At 36.8% G+C, this 17,894-nt stretch overlaps 1 protein-coding gene across 1 annotated transcript in view; it reads left to right on the top strand.

The window, feature by feature from the left end:
* Nucleotides 1–6,174, top strand: part of SOX5 (SRY-box transcription factor 5) — an 837,625-nt gene extending 831,451 nt beyond the window's left edge. Inside the window, exons 16-17 of the mRNA XM_068970546.1 lie at nt 3,844–4,060; nt 5,788–6,174. Of these exons, the coding sequence (XP_068826647.1) occupies nt 3,844–4,060; nt 5,788–6,091 (521 nt within the window). The 3' untranslated portion in view covers nt 6,092–6,174. The remainder of the gene's footprint in view (nt 1–3,843; nt 4,061–5,787) is intronic.
* The last annotated feature ends 11,720 nt before the right edge of the window (nt 6,175–17,894 follow it).

The raw sequence follows: 17,894 nt of genomic DNA on the forward strand, positions 1-17,894 counted from the left end.
TACTATCCTTTTTCCTGGGCATGTTAGCCAGAACAGTGTTAAGTTCCTCTACTCCCTATTCCCACTGCAAGATCTTGACCATTTCATTCTTCCTCCCTAGGCTACTCTTCTCTTTCTATTCCTATAGGAGTCATTTTTGCAGCAGTGCCTTCCTGACCTATAGAATCCTGATCCCCTCTCCTTATGATATGTTCTCTTAGCTTCCTGTACTTTCCACAATTGTAACTGAAATTATACATTTGGCAATGACATATTTAATCTATTTCTCCTTAGCTGGAATATAAGCTCGAAGAAAATAGGTATCATAATGACTCATCACAGCATATAGTTAATATAGCATCATGCATATAGTAGGAAATCTTAAAATAGCTCTTACCTTCCAAGGCATATTACTATGAGGCATAAACATTCCCTTTCCTTAGAGAAAATTTCTTGTTTGATCTAACAGAACATTTAAACTTAGGGAAGAATCTTTGGCAATTCCTATCCTAACTGAGAATGCTAGTTCTTTTGTTCTACTGGTGATATTTTAAGTCAACTATGCCTTGAGCCACTGTTCGATTTACCTTGTTATTCAGTAAGTTATTCTGGTAAGTTCACTTTTCCACACCCTGTTCTGAAGTTAAAAATTCTAGTATACATACTTACAAGACAATCCACAAGAAGAATTGATCCAGTTCAATAGTATTATAGCTTTATTTGTGTTTATATTTGCCCTAAGAGCAGCATGATTTCCAAGTGCCTCTAGGAAATAATGTTAGATAATAAAGAGTGTGAGCATGTACCTACAAATGATATGACCTGAGCAGGTGAATAAATGTTGGACACTGCATTTAAACACAAACTTGAGAAAGGAATCGAAAAATAAACTCTGATATTTGAACTGTAACCTGAGTTCCTATTGGCTCTCTAGGTTGGAAAAAATTTGTTTACAAATCTTTGTAATATTTACATGGATATACCCACCCAGGCAACAATCTGTTCCAACAGGAAACAATTCCAAGGGAAGAGAAGTCCCTTTCTCTTCATTTCTATAATAAACGTAACAGCCCAACAGTTAGAACTAGACATGGGAAAACAGACTGGATCCGGATAGGAAAAGGAGTACATCAAGGCTATATATTGTCACCCTGCCTATTTAAGTTATATGCAGAGTACATCATGAGAAACACTGGGCTGGAAGAAACACAAGCTGGAATCAAGATTGCTGGGAGAAATATCAATAACCTCAGATATGCAGATGACACCACCCTTATGACAGAAAGTGAAGAGGAACTAAAGAGCCTTTTGATGAAAGTGAAAGAGGAGAGTGAAAAAGTTGGCTTAAAGCTCAACATTCAGAAAACGAAGATCATGGCATCTGGTTCCATCACTTCATGGGAAATAGATGGGGAAACAGTGGAAACAGTGTCAGACTTTATTTTGGGGGGCTCCAAAATCACTGCAGATGGTGACTGCAGCCATGATATTAAAAGACACTTACTCATTGGAAGGAAAGTTATGACCAACCTAGATAGCATATTCAAAAGCAGAGACATTATTTTGCCAACAAAGGTCCATCTAGTCAAGGCTATGGTTTTTCCAGTGGTCATGTATGGATGTGAGCATTGGACTGTGAAGAAAGCTGAGCTCCGAAGAACTGATGCTTTGAACTGTGGTGTTGGAGAAGACTCTTCAGAGTCCCTTGGACTGCAAGGAGATCCAACCAGTCTATTCTAAAGGAGATCAGCCCTGGGTGTTCATTGGAAGGACCGATGCTAACGCTGAAACTCCAATACTTTGGCCACCTCATGCGAAGAGTTGACTCATTGGAAAAGACTCTGATGCTGGGAGGGATTGAGGGCAGGAGAAGAAGGGGACGACAGAGGATAAGATGGCTGGAAGGCATCACCGACTAGATGGACATGCGTGTGAGTGAACTCTGGGAGTTGGTGATGGACAGGGAGGCCTGGCGTCCTGTGATTCATGGGGTCGCAAAGAGTCGGACACGACTGAGAGACTGAACTGAACTGAACAACCCATATTGAGGAATTCTCAACATTTGCAGGAAAGAACAGTACATTAGTGAGCTATTTGTATTTGAGATGTGTTATGGTTGAATGATGAATTCATTCGAAAAATTTAAGAACTTGCTTAGATGGCTTTGTAAGGCAGGTAAAGGCAGCAGTACCAGTACATATTAGGCTAATTCCTGTTATTTTTTTTCTTTGTGCATTTGGGTAGAGTTTTGGGCTTCACTGGTGGTGATAGTGGTAAAGAATCTGCCTACCAGTGTAGGAGACACAAGAGACACGGGTTAAATCCCAGATCAGGAAGATCCCCTGAAGGCGGGCTTGGCAGCCCCAGGTATTCTTGTCTGGAGAATCCCATGGACAGAGAAGCCTGGCAGACTACAGTTCATAGAGTCACAAACAGTCGTACACAACTGAAGGGACTTAGCACACACGCACGAACTGATTACCTGCAGATAAACATCCACAAATAAACATTACTACTGCTATTTCTGTTACTACTACACATAGCCATATTGATAGAAGCAGAACTTTAAGTCACATCTGTATTGTGAATAAGCATAAACCATTTTTAATTAAGCTTCAGACTTCAAAAATCAGTTGTTTTTCGCAATCCTCATTGAATCCAAACCAAAATTAAAAGTGAAAGGAAAAACCAATTTGGACTAACATTACTAATACATACTTTATCACAGGAAGTGACAGTTTTATATATTCTTGAAAATATTTTAAGAGAAAAATATTACTGTAAGTTTTGCTTTCTGGCTTAAAAATATTTGATAGATCCTATGTAGTAGGTGGATATAAGTATGTAAAGACACATGTTGAACCACACTTTTGATTTCTGTCAAACCTGAATCAGTAATCTTCAATTTAATAGTTGTGTGAGCTTTGGTAAGTTACTTCATCCATTTGAACTTCAACTTTTTCATCTTTGGAAATGGGTATAAAGGCTGTCTGCTAGTGAGATTGTGGTAAAATGTAAACATGAAAAAACTTATGTAAAGTTTTTAGCAAGGTATGTAATACGCAGTTGTTAACCCATGGCATGTTCACTAATTATTTTTTATAATTAAAATTTTAATAAAATGAATTTTTTAACTGTAATCAAGTTAGCATACTTAAACATTTGGGGGAGAATAAGCAGTACGTGTCATATATGTTAGAAGGACTTCCCAGGTAGCTTAGTGGTAAGGAATCCACCTGCCACTGCAGGAGACTCCAGTTCAATCACTGGGTCAGGAAGAGTCCCTGGAGAAGGAAATGGCAGCCCACTCCAGTCTTCTTGCCTAGGAAATCCCATGGACAGAGGAGCCTGGTCTTTGTAGCCTGGCTACAGTCTATGAGGTCACAAAGGAGTCGGACAGGACTTTGCAGCTAAACAACAACGTGTTAGAAACCTTTGTAGTAAGTGATAAACTCCCACATAGAAATATTCAATAGCTAGACAGTTACCTTCATATTGAAAATACATAATGAGTCTTTGCCTAACTTTTCAGTTCATAGTTGAATTACATCATGGTCTAATGTAGAAATGAGAGATATCACCATTAAATCTACTGTGAGCTTTTAAGTATATAAGGTACAAGTTTGACTAAGTTGTTAATTTAAGGCAAAAAAATATATATATTGCTTAATGTCTGTACCTTTGAGTACACAGTTTTCTTGGCACAGACACCAACAGCTCAGTCAAAGCTCACTAATCCTAACCTTTTTATATATTTCTGGGATATGGCCAACATTTTTACTTTAGATTTTCATATTCTCAATTATGCTTTGTTAGGATCCTCAGCCACTGTGCAAATGGGAACTTTAACCTTTTTTCCCATAGGATCTCGCTGGAAAGCTATGACAAACCTAGAGAAACAGCCATACTACGAGGAGCAAGCCCGTCTCAGCAAGCAGCACCTGGAGAAGTACCCTGACTACAAGTACAAGCCCAGGCCGAAGCGCACCTGCCTGGTGGATGGCAAAAAGCTGCGCATTGGGGAATACAAGGCAATCATGCGAAACCGGCGGCAGGAAATGCGGCAGTACTTCAATGTTGGGTAAGGAGCTTCCGGTCCGGTTCTTTTCCCAAAGGGAACCCTTCCGGTTACTCTTAAGGGGTTGGGAAGTGTATTTGTTTAGCTGCAAAGCAGCATTTTGAGAAAGAACCTGGCACAGTGTATTTTGTGTGACTAAGCTGTTCCCCTTATAATATTGAGGAAGAACATTTCAAGTGAGTTCACTCCAGGCTCCTAGAACAATGGCTCTGACCAGAGCTTTGTTTAAAGGCTGGTTTGAAAATAAAATGAGAGTAAAGCATTTTGAAGCTTCCTATTAAAAACGTAGAAGTCTTACTGGTTTTCTTTTTTCTTTTTCTTTCTACTTTTCATTACTTCCAAGGCCTCACAGTGTAGATTCCTTAGCAACTAACGACTTAATTGAGATAATATGATATAAAAATGAATCGAAAGAAAGACTTGTTTCTGAATATAGAGGGGTCTCTGGGCTCTCAAGGCACATACCTGGCCTTAGAAAAAAGATCACATAAAGTAAGTATTCTGTTTAGGGCATAACAAGGTTTTGAGTGGACAAGTTTCCTTCTGAATTAAGGAGGCCTCACTCAGTATGGGGACTTCCCTGGTGGCTCAGACGGTGAAGCGTCTGTCTACAATGCAGGAGACCCAGGTTCAATCCCCGGGTCAGGAAGATCGTCTGGAGACGGAAATGGCAATACACTCCAGTACTATTGCCTGGAAAATCCCATGGACAGAAGAGCCTAGTAGGCTCTTCATGTGGAGCTCAAAGCCCAGCCCTCCTTGGGGAAAGAGTAAACATGAATGAATGAAAGAAGACATAAATGAACGTCATCTGTTAAATCCTTCTTATTGAGACCAATTACAGGATCTGTGGATCCCAATGTAATATGAAAGTGCAAAGTGAAAGTGAAGTCGCTCAGTCGTGTCCGACTCTTTGTGACCCCGTGGCCTGTAGCCTACCAGGCTTCTCGGTCCATGGGATTTTCCAGGCAAGAATACTGGAGTGGGTTACCATTTCCTTCTCCAGGAGATCTTCCCAACCCAGGGATTGAACCTGAGTCTCCCACTCTGTAGGCAGAGGCTTTACTGTCTGAGCCACCAGGGAAGTTCCCTAAGTCCTTGTTAAAAAGTTTTTAAGGAATTTCAAGATAGTGACGACAGAACTCTAAACCAAATGTGGGATTTTTGTAAGCCCTGGATACTGTACAGCTGCAGAGGTGGTGCACCCACAAGGCCAGCCCAGCCTTCTACCCCCACTGATGATCTCCCCATTTCAGGGATGACGTGGACCATGTGCTAGTGTTCACTTCTAGTGGGTTCTGGGCAATAAATTTTTATGTTGAGAGCTCAAGTACTTCAGGATTTTTCCATTAAAATTGCATTATCTTTAGGTTTAATCTTTTTAAAATTGTTTCAACATGTTATAGTGAAAGAAAAATTTACTTTGTGTCAAGGACTTGAGTTCTGTTTATTAATCTTTCTGTACCTCAGTTTCTTTTCAGAAATTAAAAAAGTAACAGTCATTTTGAGAATCAAATGGGCAACACGTGAAAGTGCCTTGTAATCTATAAAGCATTATATTAAAGTAAGGTGCTTGGACCCCAGTAGGATACCATTTTCAAATGTCAGGCAGTAGGGTGAAAATCAAGACCTTCGACTTGGTCCAGCCAAGCAAATTCATTATAGAATAAGGCCTGCATCCAACCCTCCACTCACTCATTCAGGAATTTTTGGGAATTCCTCTCTAACAGGCAACAAGCACAGATCCCCATCGCGACGGCTGGCGTCGTGTACCCAGGAGCCATCGCCATGGCTGGGATGCCCTCCCCTCACCTGCCCTCGGAGCACTCCAGCGTGTCCAGCAGCCCGGAGCCCGGCATGCCTGTTATCCAGAGCACGTATGGTGTGAAAGGAGAGGAGCCACACATCAAAGAGGAGATCCAGGCTGAGGACATCAACGGAGAAATTTATGATGAGTACGACGAGGAAGAGGATGATCCGGATGTAGATTATGGGAGTGACAGTGAAAACCATATTGCCGGACAAGCCAACTGATAAGGGTCAAAAGATTGTTGTGACCTTAGGACTTAAAGAAGCCCTAGCTGGTTCATCCTTACCAGTGGCCAAGCACATTAACTTTCTCATACACTGACTGTTACTTTAACTGTTAGTCTTAACTAGTTGGGACATCAGCTGACTAATAGACCTCAGCCTCAAAAGGCTTGGAAAGGAAATAAAAATACAACAAGCAGACAACAATATCAACAACAAGAGATTGAAATAAGCTATGGGTAAAATAATGCCAGTAATTCAGCTGCTACATCCAAGCACTGAAGTCTTACCCGTCAACTTTTTTTTTTAATAAACTTTATGGCTGTTTGTTCTACAATGTTCTAGAAATTCTCACTCAGGTACACAGTGCCAACAAGTGGCTTGTGAATGTGTTTTGTTGTTTTGTGCTACAATTTTTAAAAGAAATAAGTTTTGTTTTGTTTTTCGGGGTTTCTGGGTTTTTTCCTTTTCTTTTCTTTCCTTTGGTTTATTTTTTGTTTGTTTGTTTTTGTTTTGTTTCGGTAATGCACCTGACAGAAAAAAAAAGAAAGATGACTTTCTCTTTCATTCTCTCCACCTTCTCCATCTCTATACTTTAAAGATGGAAGTCTGTGCATGGGGGGGCGGGGGAAGAGGGAAAAAGAGCCTGTTTTTAACTTCCTTGGTATCCACCACAAAATAAGCAATCATTTTCTTTAGAGGACTTTCCTTATCTGTTGCACACCACACTACATCTTTGAGTAAGTGCCAAATTTGTACTGAAGTGTTGACCCAGTTGAATTTTTTCCCTTTCCTTTTTCCTGTTCCTTCTTAAATTAGGACAGTGTTATATCTTAGACAATCCCTTGAAAAACCTGAAATACCAGCAGCTGGTGAGATTTGACTTTTTTTTCTTTAATGGAAACTGTAGGTGCTGTTCTCAGGTGAAAAGAGAGAGAGAGACATAAGAAATTTAGAGAAAAAAAATATTTTCTAATCTTGGATTTTTGTGTGTATGTATGTGTGTGATTATGGTACTAATAGGAATAATGTTGGATCATTGTGAGTTAAACCCACATCTGGGGATGAAATCCCACATCCTTCTAAATGACTGGTCTGGAAGCATCCTTGACCTTGACTTTGCACTTCAAATGACAACTTAACCAATATAGGGCTCAGAAATTATATTTTTAAATTTCTAATATGATTATTATTGGATAGATCAGGTGGCCCTGTATAGTAGAGGGGTGCGTGTGTAACGTGGAAGCCGAATTCTCCCAGATGTTCCACTAACATTTGCTACTTAACGATTTCTGTTTTGTTTTTTCTTTTGGTAACTTCGAGCAAAACCGTCGTTTCCTTTGAATATATTTGCCCATTTTCTAGAAATATAGGATTAGCTTATTTCTTCAACATTCCATCCTTTCCTGATCAAGAAATGGAACTGATGATTTTATAAGGTATTCTTAATCCCTCCATGAAATGAGATGGAGGCCATTTGCATTTCAGAATTGTGGGCCAGGTACATTTCATGCCATAAAAAGCAGGACTTGTTCAGAAGTCATTGCAATGCTTGCCACTGCTCTACTCTTGCTGTAAGATGTATCCTCTGAAGTCCAGTTTCTGATTCCAGCAGAGTGTGTGCACAGAGCAACAACTGATGGTGAAAGGACTGCTTAGTTAGACTTTGCTAGCCAAGTGCCAAGGCAGTTGTAGGGCTTGTTCAAATAAATGGGAAATCATCTAAAGTGAATCAGCGCTGCTCATGCTGAAGCATTAGACAGTAAATACTCCAGCCAGTAGATTGGATGTGCTATGGTTTTCACTCCAGTCATCATTTTCCTATCCCACCCTCCCCAAACCTGACCCTTAAGTTTGAGTTTTACATATAAATCAGAAAAAAATCCCTTTTTATTTTTCTCTCTCTCGAAAGACTTGCTCTGGGGTTTTGCTTGGAGGAGCTAATCATACCCTGCATGTCAGAGACCTTGTTTTGTTTGTTTTTCTGTTTGTTTTTGATGACTGTATTTTCATTTGAACTGCCTCTTTTTGCTAGTGTTGTAATGATGATGATGATAAAATAATAATAATAATAATAGTAATAATAATAATAATGGTCAGCTGTTCCCAGATTAGTAAGTTATGTATAATTTATTTCTCCCTTTCTATTTTATTCTCCTCTGATTTGGAAGTGCAGTCAATAAGTTGTTAGATATTTAAAACAAATTTCCATCTCCAACATGTGTGTGCATATATATATATACATACACATGTGTGTATATGTGTGTATGTATATACACACACACACACACACATATTCACTCACACTGTTTCGTTTCTCCTTCCATAAGTTTTCTCCTTTTTAAAAATTTGGCCCCAACAAACGTCAAGTTCTGGTGTTTTAATACATACAAGTGAATTACTAAGAGGGTCGTGTTCAATCTTAATTAACTTATGCTCTCTTCACTCATTTTATTTAATTGCCACAGTCATCTAGAGCCAATTTTGTTTTTGTTTGTTTTGTTTTGTTTTTAAGCACTCTGGATAAAAAACATAGACACTTGTTTTTATATCGTTACTATGTACAATGTGAAAACAGATTTTTAAAAATTTGTTGTCTTTGTTAACAAATTCTTTCTGACTCGTGTGCGTTCACCTCTCACTTTTGCTGGATACTTATTTCCCACCATGTTAAATGCTTTGTTTTCATTTCATGACTTTGGGCTACAAGAATACTTTGTTTTAACTCCAGGTAGATGCCTCAGAGGGCATTCATGACCGACACCAGTTCTAACACACTTACCAGTGAATTGACAAAACACTTTTGTTTAGTCTTTTTTTGTTTGTTTGTTTGTTTTTTATCTTGTTTTATTTGAAGAGGAAAATGAAATTGTTAATGGTGACCTTTAACAGCTGAAATTCAAGAGTTGATTTTAATGTTACATAGTTAGGTTTATGTCAGAGAGATGAAAATGTGCATGGGTTGAAACGAAGAGCAAGTTCATAGCTTTGCATTCTGTTCTCTTGTTTTGATGTCCAGTTCACTGAGGGTCACAATTGTTTTGCCTTAACTTTCCCCAAAAGAAAACAACAAAATCATGTTCATGTTTAAAATGCTTTGAAGTCATTTGATAAAAGGTGCTATGAATGGCAAAGTATTGGGTTAGCACATTGCCTTTGGGGCATTTGATTGGTTTATAAGTTTTGTAAAAGATCCTAAAAGCTGTATTCTTTTTCTGTGCCCCGTAATGACCAAAAAAGACCAGAGAGAGGGAATGCGAGTAAGAGCAAACTCAGATGAACATAAAGTCTCCCTTCTCTTTCATTCCCTACCTACCCGTTCACTTTTCACATACCACCCCCCACCCCAGTCTCTCTCTTTCTCTCTCTCTCTCTCTCTCTCACACACACACACACACACACAGACACACACACACACATGCTCACCCCAGTACTGAGGGATAATCTTGCCAAAATTCTGTTTTTGTTTTTGTTTATGGCTGTTGTAATCAATTTTTCTAAAAATGCTCATATTTTAATATGAATCTAGGAGAGCATCACTGGAGAAAATAGGTTACAGTTATTCATATATAAGATACTAAGAATTTGGCCAGTAACTACAATTGAATAAAATACAAGACTGTTCTTCAGTCCACTTATACCTAAATTAGTTAAGTCGATTCTTAACATTTATTTGGCATCTGCAGTTAAGAGTTAACCATATATAAAATCCCTCCCAAAGAGCGTAATCATTATTGCAACCAAATCCTCTTCATAAGAAACAAATATAAAAGAATTTCTTTGATGAAACCATTTCATAGATTTGATTTTGACATAGACATTTTACCTTCATTCATTTAAAGAAAATTATCTTTAAATATTTTATGGTCCAACTTCAGATATTTTCTTAATCCAGAAGATGTTATTGTTCCCAGAAGAAATGTCTTATATCACATTGAAAACATCAAAAATCATTACATTTTCATTTGTTCTGATGGGTAAATTATTTGAATTGTAATAAACAACTGTATATTTACAAACAGGTTTATAAAATATTTGTCTATCAAGTTAATAGTAAAATAAAAATTATAGGGTCTGCAAGGAAAAATATGAAGCCCACTTAAAGTGGTTCAGAGATCTTGTTCATCTTCTAGGGCATAGGTTTTTGTTTAGACAGGCTTTTACAGTATTTAATTTTAATGTTTCCTATAACTATCGGTTTCCCAGGTTGAAGATGTTAGGTTTTCTACTGATTGATTCCTGTCCTCCCCAGTGTTTCTGTCACTGGTTCACTAGAACAGTATTTATACAGCTCCACTGGCTCTAAAGCTCTTAGTCCTTCTAACATTTTGGATTTTATGAGTAAAAATGGGAAAAAGTAGAAAAGAGACAATCAAATGCCTGGAGCTTAAAACAAAGTATGTGCAACCTACCATCTCACTTGAAATTTAATAAAATAAATAATTATGTAAATATAACATAGAGTTATAGATTTATATTTTGTTCATAACACATAGTGTAATATAAGTTGTATATTTTCATGTTTTTGGTTTTATGTTATCATTCATGCCACAATAAAAATAAAACAGGAGTTTATGTACTCTTAAAAAAAAAGATGTGGGTTGCCACCAACCTGTTTTTTTTTTTTTTTCGGTTTGTTTTTTGTTTTTATTTTTTGTTTTTGCATTCTCTTTTTTCAGTATTACTGCCATGCAAGGCACCAATAAAAACAGCAAATGTGTTCTTTACCTATTATACTGTGTTTCTTTTCACAATTCTTGTTATGGTGGTTTAATTATTAGTTTTCTTATGAAAAAAACAAAAGTATGACACATAATTTTGCTTTCACTATAAATAACCCCTCTTTTGAAACTGACTTTGAACTGAGAATTAAGGGTTTAAATCTTAGAGGTGAACATTCAGGGAAGCCTCATCATAAGTATCTCTCATCAGAGAGCTTCACTATGTCAAAAGTTATCCTTTTGTATATAACTGAGTCTAATAGGCTTGAAAATCCTGCAGCCCAAAGCACCCTAAATATGTTTTTCCTAAGTTTGACACCATCCCTGGGGCAGGCTTTCTATGCTTTAGAATTAAATTTCATTCTATTATTGATATAGAAATTCTTAATTTCAGATTATGAAATTAATAAGGTCTATAAATTCACTTTACAGTATCTAATTTAGAATAATGGATATTTCTACATTGTTTAACATTCTGACTTTAATTTCTGGATTCTATTCTATTCAACTTTGTAAGCAAATGTTACAACAAGAAGGCTCATTTTCTTCCAGTGGCCAATTTTGCTCGTCTCTTCCACCATAAAATGTTTTTCTGTCTATGTGTAATCATTTGCCATAAGGGTTTTGGTTGGTTGGTTGTTTACTTGGTTGGTTTTTAGATAAGTATCAAGACACTGGGTCAGATAACATCTGGTTCAAATGAATATGAAATAAATATATAAAGAAGATATGTTCTACATTTTGCCCATTGAGTCCCTTCACAGAAGTAGTTTACGATGTCTGCTCCGTGGGCTACCTGCTTTAGAATTAACTGTTTACAAATGTAGATTCTTAGGTCGGCCTCCAGATGTCAAGAATCAGAATATCTGGGAATAGGGCTAAAGCTGTTGCTATTAACCAGCTCCAAATAATTATTCGGCATGCCCTGGTAAAACAACCAAGCGGTGGGTCTGTTTTCCTCTTTTATCTACCTATTGTACATGTCAAATTCTGCAGACGGTATGCCCTACCACAGTTTAACCTTAGGCCTCTATAAAAACCTCTGTGAAGCTGAGGGTCAGTGATTAGGCAAGAGTTGGAGATTGGAAACAGCTCAGAGTCTGTCCCTTCATAGGCTGTTTTTGGGGGCATTTGACCTATCAGAACATGTCCACATGTTATCCTTGTTTCTCTGTGTCTCCTTTTGTTCATCATAGCAAAGCAGTAGGCTTCAGAGACTCCATGCCTGTGGAACACTGAAAATACAACAGAAACACACGTTTCCATTAATACCCACTTAATATTTGCCAAAACATTGAGGTACTTTTGAAAGAAAAATATCCAGTGTAGTAATGGAGAAACAATCATCCCATCTAGTGTTTTAGTTAGGTCACCTATTAGTCATCACAGTCTCATCCTATTTTTTCAGGAAATTGCATCATCAGGGTTTGTTAAGTACATATGGATGGGGAAATCTTGTCTGCTTATGAAACCTTGACTCACCCAACATGCCAAGTCCCACCTTTGGCTTCTCTCCTACCAAATAAAGTTCACTTTGTTATGTCCTGTCACACTATTTTAGAAACATTCTTTTCTTGAACTTTATGTTTTTTAATTTCTTATGGAAGATTTAGGACTAGCAGCATGCAATAATAGATGGTTTTCTTATTGCCAATGCCTTGAACAACCAAAAAAATTCTGGCAATAGTGAAAAGAAAACCATTCTTTTTTTATTTCCTCAATTTTGACAATTTTAGAAGTTGGTGTTTGAGGAAGTTGACACGTGTGTTTTTTAAAAAATCAAGATTCTGTCGTTCTTACCAAATTTTAAAGTTCAGAAGTCATTCGTACTTATAACTTGACATCATCATTGAAACCTCAATTATAACAATGGAGGTGAAGGTAAGCATGAATTAGTTCAATATCTAAGTTAAAGAATATTTATGAAAAAAATTCTAATTTATTTTTCTTGAGTTTCTAAAGGAACCTAAAAACTAGCTGAGAAGACCTGTTTTATAAGTAAGCATTGTAATTAGTATGTAAAGCATATGCAGTAGTATTGCTAAAAGTTCTTAAAAATAGTTATGTTTTATTAAACAGGCTTAACATCTGTCCTACAATTTATTTTGTTCTACCAATTTGCTTAGCAAACTATTTTTACCACCAGGAATGAACCAGTTCAGCTCTGATCACAGTATTTCATCATTTTGCAATGAGTCCAGTACATATGCGTGAGATTTTACTCTCCCTATTATTACCATTTTCTAAATATAAGAGTGAATATGGTATAGAATGATACTTTGTTGGTATTCGCAATATAACCAAGAGGATGAAAATTTTTTATCATTAACGTCTCTATTGATTCAATTTTTAAAAGAAAAAAAATTAATGAGAACAACTGTAGGAATCCAATAGGCCTAAGTAAGCACCATCATTTTGTACATTGCCTGTTCAATTTAGTACTAAATTTCAGAGTCTGGAAAGCAATCCTAATTCCACACAAACTGTAAAATATATTTGAAATAAAGTCTTGTTTATAAAATCACTGCTGTAATAACTTTTCTTAATAAATCCATGTGGTCCTGGTAGGAAGTTGGAGAAGCCATAGAAAATGTTTAGTTACTTATATGAAAGATTGGCTTTTTTCAACTTGTTTTAATATTGGCCTTCAGTAAGCATTCATTTTGCCTTATATTTCAAATCTACAGTTGACTAGAGTAGAAATTTGTAAATTATGGTTGCATGAACTTAAGTTTGTTCAGGACTACAGTCATTATTCAGTTCAGTTCAGTTCAGTCTCTCAGTCGTGTCCAACTCTTTGCAACCCCATGAATTGCAGCACGCCAGGCCTCCCTGTCCATCACCAACTCCCGGAGTTCACTCAGACTCACATCCATTGAGTCAGTGATGCCATCCAGCCATCTCATCATTAGTGGGCCTCAAATAATTGCGCAACTTGTCTTATTTGGAAATGATCTTCAAGCATCATCATCTGCTACTAGGTTAACATGCACAAGAGGAATTAATCTGCTTTCTTATGGGCAGGACTTACTTGACATCAGAAAAATTAAATTGCCAATGGTATAACAGTGGGCACAAATGTTAACCATAGATATTGAGGAGAGAATTTTAGATTCTCCTCATTAAAGAGTTAGCCATCTCCCTCAAGCCCACTGATTTTATACATCTACAAGCTTTGATATTATAACTCATTACATCACGTATCTTAGACTCTTGCTTATAAAATCCTCTAGTGTAGTATAATCTTTGTCTTCTATTATTAAAGTAAAAACTTTATAAGATAACTTAATTTTTCAGATACTTCAAGATTCCCCCAAAGTTTATGTTGGCAAACTATGATAAAGTTTTATAAATGTTACGTTTTTCATGTGCTTTAAACACACAATGCTTGAGTTTGCAACTTGAAAAAATATTTAGACACTTTTATGAATACAAAATACAAGTCAAGTAAAATGATAAAAATCATAGGAGGTGGTATGGTTTGTCTATCCTTGTCTTAATGATTAAGTATTTGGCAAATATGGATGATGCTAACCTGGTTCTTCTGGCAATAAAAAGCCAAATTCTCATCAAAGTTGATGAGTCTCTGCTCCCCAGTGCATCATGTTGACTTTATATAAATGCACAGGCTCTTTCACCCACTTTCAAAATTTGGAGTGGCTTACAATAAATACACAAGTACAAAAAAATGCCAGCATAGTTAGCGCATAGCAAAATAAAGAGAAAATAAGTAAAGAGTAAGAAATAAAAAGAAATCACACATATGCCCACCCATCATAGACACACACACACATATCCCTTTTTCTTACACTTTACCTTTTGTCTCTTTACAAAAGAGTGTATGTGTGTGTGTGTACACTGAGGATGACAACTCTAATCACTAAACAAAGAACAGCTATTTTTGTAGCAGCCACAGCAAGGAAACTACATGGATTAGAGAATTCTCATTGCTTAATTGAAGGAAGCATGCAAGTTTATCATGAGAAATAAACCTTCATTCCCTAAATTCTCAGATGATTTCACACTTAAGGGATAAGGAACAATACAAAGAGTCACTTTTATGTAAGTAGATTTACAAAAGCTGTAGATTTGCTTCATATACGCTTACTCTGTTAGTCCTTAAGCAGAGTTTCATAAAGACAATTTGCAGGGGGTCAGAGAGAAAGATAGTATACATATGAATAGATAACTGGATATATGGATTAAGCAAGGATTTACAAAGGATAAACCTGGAATAATTGTGATTGTGATGAATATTTATCATGTCCCACAGACTAGCTTTTTCAACTATCAGATGTTTTAAATTGGCTTTTAATTATGCTGTGTTCAGTATTATGATAGTTCTATGCAAGATATAAAGCAAATAAGACTAGCATACATTTTAAGCAATAAAACAGGATAAGAATATGATTAATGAACCAAACTGTAAGTGACATGGGATTTCAAATCAGAACAATAATCATTTTAATATCTACTGAGACTTCAGTTTCTAAATAAATGTAGTTAGTGATGAATGGCCAACATCCCCCTAGAAAAACTAGAAAAAGCTGGAAAAATATTTTAGGGCATTGGAAAGCTATGGAAGAAATGAGGGCTAGATGAACCATAATGTCAGGAAAGCAAAAATTCATCTAAGATGAAGCTGATGATTGCTAGCCATTTCTATTTGGAGAAAGCATCAAATTCTAGGTTTTGCTATAAAAGATTTGGCACCTTAAGTTAAAGAGACCCTAGCAAAGTAGTTGTGTGGCTCTAAAGTGCCTGAGTGGAAACTTGCAAGTGAAAGAAAGTGAAATTAGTCACCTGGTTGTGTCTGACTGCTACGCTGGACTGTAGCCCACCAGGCTACTCATTCCATGGGATTATACAGGCTCTCAAATACAAGACTGGTTTAATTAATAGCATATTTGCTAAGTTCTGGGTCTGTGTGGGATGCTGGAGATTTATGGCAAGATTCCAAAAGAAAGACTGAAATCTGTGTCATTTAGTCCTTTGGAAACAAAGACCAGCTGTAAATATGGGACATGACACTAGCGTACAGCCAATCTCCATCTCAAGACACTTGCCATATTTTTTCTTCAAGGGGTAACATACTGGACAGTTGTGCCGGAAACCTTGTAAGAGCAGACCTGAATCCTCTGTAGATTTTCATGGTTGGGGAGACAAATATCCACCATGCTCACAAGAAAAGCCTTAGAAAATTACACTCTGAAACAAAATACAGGTACCCTGAGTACTACTAAAACTGCCAAGCAACCTTGACACAGATAAATCTCTGGTAAAGGTAAAATGATCAGCCCTTCACCCACCTGTCTAGGACAAGAATATGAAATTCCACTCTAGTGGAAGATTAAATCATACGGGTTCTTTAATTTAAAAGATAAGAGGAAAAAACTAAGCACATAGAAAGGGAAAAATTGATTGATAAAGGAAAAAGAAACAGATGTAGGTCTACAGATGATACTGATATTGAAGTTAGCAAAGGCTTTAATATAACTGCAACTAACAAATTTTAAAAAATAGATGAAAATAGACACAATAGATGAGATCTACAAATAATAATCAGATACAGAAGAGCACAGAATTAATGAAAATGTTTAATAAAATATATAAAGTTATCAAAAGTAATTAAAGAGATCATCACTGAGAACTATTCACATAAAAGATACTGCACAGATTTAAGAAGCTCAGTTAATCCAAGCAGGATAAAATTTTTTTTTAAAGCACATGTATAAATTTTCTAATGAAACCATTGAAAACTAAAAGCAATTTTTTTAAAACAGCCAGAGGAAAGAACACATCTTTGTCCAAAAAACTGGGCAGCTGACTTCTCAACAGAAAAAAAACGATGGAATCTAGAAACAATGAAATTGCATTTTAATACTGCTACCAGCAGAACTTGTCAAAATAGAGTTCTACATACTATAATGAAGTTGCAATAAAGTTACTCAGAGCAGGCTAAAGCTTGGAGAACCCATCACCAATGGCTCTGACTACATGCAATATTAAAGGCTAGTCTTCAAGCTGAAGGAAAATGATTCTACACAGAAAAAAATAGAACTATAGGTGTAAATAGTACTGGAAATGATAAAATATGTGAGATATATAAAGAGTTTGGTGTGTAGAAAATGTTTTGTCAAATTTTTAGTACACATAGAAGTAAGTGCATAACACTTATAATGGAAAGAGGAATGGGATAAATGAATTACTCAAGTAGATGATCATTTTTATAAAAATAATATCATATTTTTCAATGTAATACTGAAAAGTCATGTAGGAATTGTTTGTGTAGGGACATTATTATAACATTTTGGGGGGAAAACTTCAATTTTCAATTTCACACTTTGGTTTTACTACTTAGTGCTATAGTTGCTGTATTAGTTTACTAGGGCTGCCATAAAAAAGCCCACAGATTGAGAGGCTTAAATTTTATTTTCTCACAGTTCTGGAGGCTAGAGAACTGAGTTGAGATGAAGTTGTTAGCAGGTGGGTTTCTTCTAAAGTGTCCTTCCTTGGCTTCAGAAGGGCACAATTTCCTTATATCCTCACATGGGCTCTTTTATGTACAAACATCCCTCTTGTCTCTTTGTTCTAATCTCCTCGTCTTAAAAAGGCACTTCTCAGATTGGGTTAGAACCCTCCTTAAAGACCTCATTTTAATTACTTCCTTAAAGGCCTTGCTGAAATCAAGCAGGACCCACCTCAGTTCAGTTCAATTCAGTTCAGTCAATAATAATGGAAAAGTCGTGTCCGATTCATTACGGCCCCATGAATCATAGCACACCAGGCTTCCCTGTCCATCACCAACTCCCGGAGTTCACTCAAACTCATGTCCATCGAGTTGGTGATGCCATCCAGCCATCTCATCCTCGATCGTCCCCTTCTCCTCCTGTCCCCAATCCCTCCCAGCATCAGAGTCTTTTCCAATGAGTCAACTCTTCTCATGAGGTGGCCAAAGTACTGGAGTGGTCATCTGAGTTAAATTCACCCATTCCGGTCCATTTTAGTTCGCTGATTCCTAGAATGTCGATGTTCACCCTTGCCATCTCTTGTTTGACCACTTCCAATTTGCCTTCATTCATGGA

The sequence above is a fragment of the Capricornis sumatraensis genome, chromosome 4 (genome assembly GCF_032405125.1).
Source record: "Capricornis sumatraensis isolate serow.1 chromosome 4, serow.2, whole genome shotgun sequence".
Taxonomy (NCBI): Eukaryota; Metazoa; Chordata; class Mammalia; order Artiodactyla; family Bovidae; genus Capricornis; species Capricornis sumatraensis.